This window comes from Phaseolus vulgaris, chromosome 6, assembly GCF_051622355.1.
Source record: "Phaseolus vulgaris cultivar YP4 chromosome 6, ASM5162235v1, whole genome shotgun sequence".
Taxonomy (NCBI): Eukaryota; Viridiplantae; Streptophyta; class Magnoliopsida; order Fabales; family Fabaceae; genus Phaseolus; species Phaseolus vulgaris.
In genome coordinates, this window is record NC_143503.1 from 35,207,515 (window position 1) to 35,215,843 (window position 8,329).

An 8,329-nucleotide genomic window follows, 5' to 3' on the forward strand; every position below is an offset into this window, starting at 1 on the left:
ATTTATTAGAGTAAAATCAATTTATTACTTAATTAAAATACATAGTTTATACTTATTTCCCACATTTTAATTATAATTCTAGAGTTTCATCTGTTAACAAAGGTATTTTTTGAAAAACAATTATTTTTGCCTTTTTTTTTCAAGTATTTCTTATTTTATTGATATTTTTATTCTACCTTTTTCCTTCACAACCTATTTGCTTTTCCTTCATAACCTATTTCTGAATATTAAGATCAATTCAACAAGCTAAACAAACTAATTTAAGTAAATAATTTTGTGACCTTAATATCATTGGACTTATTTTACCTAATATTTATTTCTTTTACATTAAATATTAATTTAAGAACAAAAATTGAACTGGTTTGACCTAAACCAATAAGCTAAGTCCAAAAAAAGTATATGTTGTGATTTATTTATTTATTTTGGATAAATATAAGCATTGCATCAAATAGGACCACTTCATTTAATAACTTTACCCATCCTTCTCTTCTCCCATCACCTCACTATCAGGTTCCCACTTTACATTAAACTTAGACACAAAAAAATAATATATATATATATATATATATTAAGCTTATTTATTTTTAAATTAAGAAAAGTTAAATAGTGAATTGAAAAAGATTATATCTGAAACAAATTTGTGTTTAGATTATTTTGACATTAGCTTTTTCACTCTCCCAAAACTGAAAGTATTAAATGAAATATTAAAATAGAAATTAACGCCTTATTAGAGCTATTAATTTTTATTAAAATTATATACTTTTTAAAATGCATATAAGGTATAGAATATTATTCATTATTAACAAGACTGAAAATTAGCCTTAAAGAAAATAATAATACTAAGCAGCAGCTACATTAAAAAATGAATTAATTATATATGATATGTTATTCCACACTTTTAAATATGTTTTCCCCATAATTTGGCAAATAGTTAAATCTCATCCTGCAAGTATTCTACTCCGGGATCGTCACTTCTCAGAATCAACAGCAATATATAAATATATACAAAATTTATGTGTAAATATAAGTTGAAATTTTTGATCCCAGATTTCATCCTAGTTTCAGATTTCAGAAAACTCAGATTTTCTCTGCTAAAAGCCCTACTGGGTCAATTAGTAAAAAAAGAAGAAAAAAAAAAGCTTGATTCATTCCCTGTTTTGAAGAAAGGGGGATTTTCCTAGGGACCCAGTTTTTTGTTTCAGTGCCGCACAATCGAATTTCTGTTGGCTTTTCTAAGTGCACTTGTTCGATTTGATTTCCCCTGCTCCTGCCACTTTGTTTTCTGTTTCTGTTCCAACAGTCACTGGCAGAAAAGAAATCCCACAAATTGGTTTTTCTGTGCGTTGCTGAGTTGGAAGTGAGAGTGGCATTGCCAAAGTGCAATTTCATTGAAATGAGGGAAGTTTCGATGAGAGGGCAATGAGAGGGGCGTGTGAGGGTTCAGAGAGATTAAGATGAGTGGTGGGTCATTGGGTATTCGTTCTGGGAGTTATGGCTCTTTGGAGAAGCAGCAACAGCTGCTGCAGCACAACGGTGTGTCGCCAATTCAATCAGCACGAAAGCCTTCCAAGATGCTGAAGGACAAAGACAGGTTCTTCCATTGGATCTTCAAGTTTGCAGGCCGAAAGAAGGTGGGAATGCTCTTTCTCTTTGCCATCTCCGCTGCTGTTTTCATCTGGGTTTTGTACCTTGGAAAAGGTTCCCCACTTTCTCTTCTTCCTTTTATATCTAACTTTTTAGTTTTAGTAATTAATAATAATGTGACTGTGTTACTCTGTTAATCCGCATGGGAAACATCAAACACGGGTTTCAATTTGTTTGATTGGTTATTGACTTTAGGAATGCATCATGCATGCCATGTGTCTTGCTAATGTGAAGAAAGGAAACCTGTTTTTGTGATTCACATGATTTAGTTTTTGTGATTTGGCTTGCTTACAGGTGAAGATTCACAGGAGGGAAACGGTGTGCATAATAACATTAGTCTTAATGAAAGTATGTCTATAGTTGATTCTCCATCTGTGATCTCTACTTCAAACATCTTGGGCTTCTCCACAATTTTAGTTCTTCCTCCTCCTCCTCCTCCTCCCCCAAGCTATTTTCTGGGTTACTCTCTTCCTCCTGGTCATCCGTGTAATAGTTTCACACTTCCTCCTCCACCGGCAGACAAAAAGCGAACCGGGCCACGGCGTAAGTTCTTGTTTTACCATATTGTTTCTACAAATGCCTTATATTAGTTAAAAGGTAATTCGAATCTTATCTCTCATCCTTACAGAGTCAGTCAGTTCTTTTGAGCTCGTGTAGTTCATGAAGATATGGAAGCCATTTGAATATTTTAGTGACATTATCCTTAATATTTTGCCTATTTGTGTTTCAGCCTGCCCGGTATGTTACCTTCCTGTGGTGGAAGCCATTGCACTTATGCCAAAGTTGCCGTCTCCTTCTCCAGTACTTAAGAACTTAGCATTTATCTATGAGGAAACTCTTAGCAGGGATGGTGAATTTGGTGGTTCGGACTTTGGTGGATACCCTACTTTGAGGCAGAGAAATGAATCTTTTGATATACGAGAGTCAATGAGTGTGCACTGTGGGTATGATTTGTATTTTGTTGGATGTTTACCTTCTGTTTATCTGAGTACTGAAGAAGGCTGTTTGTGGTTATAATTTTTTTGTTTCAGTAATAGAGGGTATTCCTCGTATCCTTTTACTCACATATGTCCATTCTGCATCTACAATGTTGCATGTGTACTTCATTCAGATTTGTTAGAGGAACTAAACCTGGCCGCAACACAGGATTTGACATGGATGAAGATGACCTCCTCGAAATGGAGCAGTGTCATGGCATAGTTGTTGCATCAGCCATATTTGGTTTGTATTATGTGGTTTTGGTTTTCATTTATGTTTAATTTGGTATGTTTCTGACGAATTAAATCTGTTGTTCAGGAAATTTTGATGAAATAAATGAGCCGAAAAATATAAGCGATTATTCAAAGGAGACAGTGTGCTTTCTTATGTTTGTTGATGACGAAACAGAAAAATATTTGAGGAGTTCTGGCAGGCTGGGAATTAGCAAGAAGATTGGTTTGTGGAGAATTATTGTTGCTCATAATCTTCCTTATACAGATGCAAGACGCTCGGGGAAGGTAAGAATTATATGTCAACAAGCACCATGAAATTAGCATATTGGTTTTTAGTCATATTTGTTGCTGAAGCTTTAGAAAGTTACGTTTTTCTTTAGGATTTGGTTATTTATATGAAAATATAGTATTGTTGGCTGGGGTTTCATATTTGTAGAATCTATGTTATAGGAAATAATATGTCACACTGACTCGCCTGATACACAAATGGAAGCCCAGAATGGGAAAGAAAATAGAAACTTAGATGAATTGGGGCAATTCTTTTCTTTCAAATATAATTTTAGCGTTATGGTTTGAATTGAACATAACCAATACACACGCACACATCACTCAGACGGTGTTGTATTTTCTTGTTCATATCGTAGTACTTTTATGTACCTGTAACATAAGCTACCTTTTCTATAGATTCCAAAGCTTCTGTTGCATAGAATGGTTCCAAATGCCCGCTATTCCATATGGCTTGATGGAAAGCTTGAGCTTGTTGTTGATCCATATCAAATCCTTGAAAGGTATATTATTACTCTTTAAAGCTATATACTGATTCACTTTACATATGACAGTTGTGTTGAGATATAATTTGAGCCCTACATCTGTATGTTGTCTGATATGAGATTCACCTTTCTAATTCTTCTCAAGGTATATAAAGTACTGCTTGTGCAGAATCGACTATGATTTTATTTCCACCTTAATCATACAGCTTACTACTACAGATGCACTAGGAGATATGAGGCTTGATATATTCTAGTAGTATGTTTCTTGGTTTTACCAAGAATGGTTATTTCTGAATTTTTCATTTAATGTCTCAATTGCACAATATTTTCCTGGGTAGTTGTTTCTCTTTACATATCTTTCTGCTTCTTTCTTTCATAACAGGGCATTGAAAATTCTGGAAGTTCAACTATGTTATTTCCTTCCCACACAAGATGACATCTTAATCAGACCACAAAATGCTTCTATATTTGTCTTTAGTTGAGATGTTTTGGTGAATGTTGGTATGAGTTTTAATGATAAAAACTTATAACTGGTCTGACAATAGAGTTTGTTGCCTTTAATATGGTTGCTAAAACTCAAGATGTGGAATTGCCTATTTCAGTGGACAAATACTAATAGATAGTCTTTAAAGTGCCGGTTCCAATTTATCCTCCATAAAGGAACAATATTGAGCTCCTAATAAACCATGTTTGAGTCATTCACTCACTGTCTTAACTTCCAGGTTCTAAATACCATTTAGACTGCTCAATCTAGAAATTCCCATCTGGCCTAACAAAGTTATGCCCACACAAATAGTACACGCCTAGGACAGCTGGCTAGGCAAATCAATACATGTATAATATTGGATCAGAGATCTTCATCTCAGCTTGCTCTTATTATGAACTAGGATAATAAATTGTTTCTATGCTACATAGGCATTTGTCAAGTTGCTATTTTACCAGCGTTAGTACTCACTAGCAGCTAGCACAAATAGAGTTTTCAGTTATCCCCTTTAAGAACGTATCACTAGGACATACTTTATAGGATTATCTTCAATGTGTCAGCTTTGGACTTGCCTAATGCCTACTTCAGTGTATAAAACAATTATTTGGAAATTAAAATTTTATTATTAGTAGCTTCTTCTGTTACTTTATTATTTTTTTTTCTCCTTCACTTGCTATTTCCTCTTTAGATCCTTCTCCTCCGTATGCTCTATGCCAACTATTGTTCTCGATCTTTTGGTTGGGTGGTTATCCAAGTTCCCTGTGATGAAGACCATGTATAATGTATCTTGAACGAAAATCAGGGTTGAGATTATTTGATTTTCATGTATTCTTTCTGGGGTATGTCCCTGAATATGATTTATGGGAAGTGAGATTGGCACAAGGAAGCCTCCAATAACAAAAGAAAAATAAGAATTTCGGAGTAATTGACTATTCATGTCAGTAAATATACATGGGATAGTCCTATACATGCATTGGGCACCCGCAAATTAAGGAACTGAATCACAGAATTGAATCTTCTAGCATATATGAATTAACAAACTGACACTAGACAATAAAAATAAGCATAATAACAGAAAAGAACACAATCTAGAAAATCAAATAATGAGTGTGCAAATTGCAAAATAAATCCTTGAAGCGAATGGGCTTGGTGATAATCCTTTTTGGTCTGTGAACCATGACACCCTGTTTGGTTTGGTCACAAGGTTCTGTGATACAGCAGACCCACTGTCATTCATATGCATACTTTTTGCTAGTTTACTTGGATTGTCTTGATAGAATACATATTTCATCACCTTATTGCTCTGATCTTTGTTTAGGTTTTTGTGGAGGAAGAATGCAACTTTTGCAATTTCTAAACATTATAAACGCTTCGATGTATTTGTTGAGGCTGAGGCAAATAAAGCCGCTGGAAAGTATGATAATGCCTCTATTGACTTTCAGATCGAGTTTTACAAGAATGAGGGACTGACTCCATATACAGAGGCCAAACTTCCTCTTATAAGTGGTAAGCTAAACTTCACTTCTCTGTTGGATGACATGCACGTGGTTCTGGTTCATTTCTCAACCTTGATGGCTAAATTGCAGATGTTCCTGAAGGATGTGTAATAGTAAGAGAGCATGTTCCCATTAGCAACCTTTTTACTTGTCTTTGGTTCAATGAAGTGGACCGGTTCACTTCTAGAGACCAGATTAGTTTCTCAATTGTCAGGGATAAACTTTTGTCCAGGGTGGATTTTCATTTTCTCATGTTCTTGGATTGTGAAAGACGCAACTTTGTAGTTCAGGTAAATATTTTCACGATTATAAACTTTTTACTCAACATATATTTTGTTTACTGTGAAAAAACTGTTTTTTAATTACAAATTATTATGTTTGATAAGTTCTTTAGTTTTTTCAATAAAAAGATGTTTGATAATTACTTAGGAAACATGTTGATGAAAAATAAAGTCAAGTTTATTGCCACTGATGAATTTGTTTTTGTTGGTTACAGAAATACCATAGGGATATATTGGAACGTCTGGCTGCTCCGGTGGCAGTTGGTCTCAGTCCTCCACCTTCTCCATTGCATCGTGTGCGTGAAACATCACCGGAAAAGGTTGGTAGGAGAGTCCCCGGAAAGCACGGAAGAGAGCGGCGGCCGAGTTCTAGGCGGCACCGGAAAGTTGTGGCCGGAGGCAGGGACACAAATATAGAAGCAAATTATACAGTTTTGAAAGTGAGTATATGATTGATGATTTGGGTTTGGACATTCCACCTACACAAATCATTCCCTAGCATAAGAAGATGAGTGTTGTGTGCTCTCATTCTTTTTACTTTGTGCAATTCGTTTATGGTTATTAATTTTTTGTTGTATATAGAGAAAAAAATGATCAATAATTATGATATCAGGGTTGTCACTTGCGACCAAATTCCTCACTTGTGGCAACCCACTCTGTTGTTTCATTACACTATAGGATAAACTCTAGTTTTTGCTCCCATTTCTACTCCATCATCATCCTTTCTTACTCTTTCATAACTAAACTTTCTCACCTTCTCTCTTCAAACTCACATTCAACTCCATTTTTCTGAAATACTGTTGCTAATCAAGCAAATAAAACTAATTGTATTGTATTTTTTATTTAATTTGATTTGATTTTTCTTTAAAGAAAGTTATGAATTCCATACTTAATATATGCATAAAAACTCATCACTACAAATAACGTTTTTCCTAACTTTAGAAAACGATTATTTTTCTCTTAAAAAACAAAGGATTACTTTCTGCAAACAATTAGTTATAGTCCTTGACAACATAAATGATTAAATCACACTACTACATTTTTTAAAACAAAAATAAATATTTCATGAGCTACTAGTGTATGTTTCAGTACTAGAAATAAATCCCTTTTGATTTGCCTCTACACATACATGAGAGGACGTTTCCACCAAGCTTTCCATTTTCCCTTTTATTCTTTTATAAACTGATTTGGGTTCTTTGTGCCCATGAAAGGCAAATGGTTCCACTTTTTTTATTAGCTCATGGGTCAAACCATTTCACTTGCTTTCAATTAACCCAAATTGATGACAAATGTCTACAAAGCTCAATAATTGACTAGACTTATTAGCTTGTGTTTTAGATATGAGAATAAGTAAACATATTCAATATGTGTTGCTACTGAGATTAAATATTCAAAGAAGTTTACATGATGCGCACTATGTTCATTAGGCTACATGTCTGTAGGTCCAACTACACCTTATTTTATTAGAAGGGATGTACAAATAACAAGTTTGATTATAAATGATAGAATAGAAAACACTTGAAAACCAATTCATTCCAAGTACCTCTATATACTTATACTTAAATCTAAGCACAAAAAGCCTGCAAATATGGACTTTATCTTCTTGATCTCAAAGGGAAGTAGTTACTTAATCCTTTTTTTTTATTATTCACACTACTACTTTCAAAACTTCTTTAACTCTAACTAACTATATAGAATCTTCTATAAATATATATTTACTTAGTATTTTGGACAAACTCGAGCACCACCCTTTAATTGATGAGAATTGACAACTGACTCGATAAGATGAAGAATCTTTTATATTTAGGTTTCGTTTGTTTCTGGGTGATTACTGTTCACCCGGACGGAATGACGAGAATTACTCTCGTTTGTATTTACCAATTTGAGAGGAAAAGGAAGCGTGGAAAGTGAATTTTTTTAAAAAAACTTTCTTCGCTCATTAACTCAGAATTGCGTAGAAACACAGAAGATAAATTTTTCTCACAACTATCCCATCATCACTCACAAACTTCAATAAACTTTTCTCACAAATCCATTCTAACATATTTTAATCCAAATAACCTCATTTTCTTTAAGTTTTCCTCTCAAATCACTACAAAACCATTCCCAAATTCTCTCCTCAAACCAAATATAACCTTAACATAGTTTGGATATTTTACTATTGGCTTTGGAATGAAAAAGATCATATAAATAGTAGGTGTGGACCCTGATTCTTAACCTCCCATCTCTCTTGCTTGCAGATGGAATAAAGTTTGATAATGAAATAAGGTTGATAAAAGATAAAAAATAATAAAAAAAAGGTTATTTAGGTGTTGCAGTGAAATGTTATCCTGACTTGACAGTGGAGGAAGAGAGGGTCCCAGTGGATCCTTATCTTAGCAGGTGTCTCACTTACGTCACACTGATACAATCTTTTGCCCTAAATAATTAATAGTTAGTTGGC

General features: G+C 34.0%; 1 protein-coding gene across 3 annotated transcripts; it reads left to right on the forward strand.

Annotated features, from left to right (window-relative positions):
* Positions 1 to 804: 804 nt before the first annotated feature.
* LOC137832585 (putative hexosyltransferase MUCI70) lies at positions 805 to 6,597 on the forward strand. 3 transcript variants are annotated; one of them, XM_068640811.2, is made up of 9 exons: positions 805 to 1,698; positions 1,939 to 2,187; positions 2,375 to 2,588; positions 2,756 to 2,865; positions 2,941 to 3,140; positions 3,540 to 3,643; positions 5,428 to 5,615; positions 5,696 to 5,895; positions 6,102 to 6,597. In XM_068640811.2, exons 1-9 carry the CDS (start codon positions 1,455 to 1,457, stop codon positions 6,336 to 6,338), a joined length of 1,746 nt encoding a protein of 581 aa, XP_068496912.2. In that variant the 5' UTR covers positions 805 to 1,454; the 3' UTR covers positions 6,339 to 6,597. The 3 variants fall into 3 exon arrangements, with proteins under 3 accessions (XP_068496912.2, XP_090160231.1, XP_090160230.1); XM_090304105.1 differs by having other exon boundaries at positions 932 to 1,698; positions 2,375 to 2,684; positions 2,791 to 2,865; XM_090304104.1 differs by having other exon boundaries at positions 1,024 to 1,698; positions 2,791 to 2,865.
* Positions 6,598 to 8,329: the final 1,732 nt, after the last annotated feature.

Coding starts and splice junctions, on each gene's coding strand:
- LOC137832585 (XM_068640811.2), top strand. CDS start 1,455: ATGAGTGGTGGGTCATTGGGTATTCGTTCTGGGAGTTATGGCTCTTTG. Junction 1,699..1,938: donor GGTTTTGTACCTTGGAAAAG/GTTCCCCACTTT, acceptor GCTTGCTTACAG/GTGAAGATTCACAGGAGGGA. Junction 3,141..3,539: donor ATGCAAGACGCTCGGGGAAG/GTAAGAATTATA, acceptor CCTTTTCTATAG/ATTCCAAAGCTTCTGTTGCA.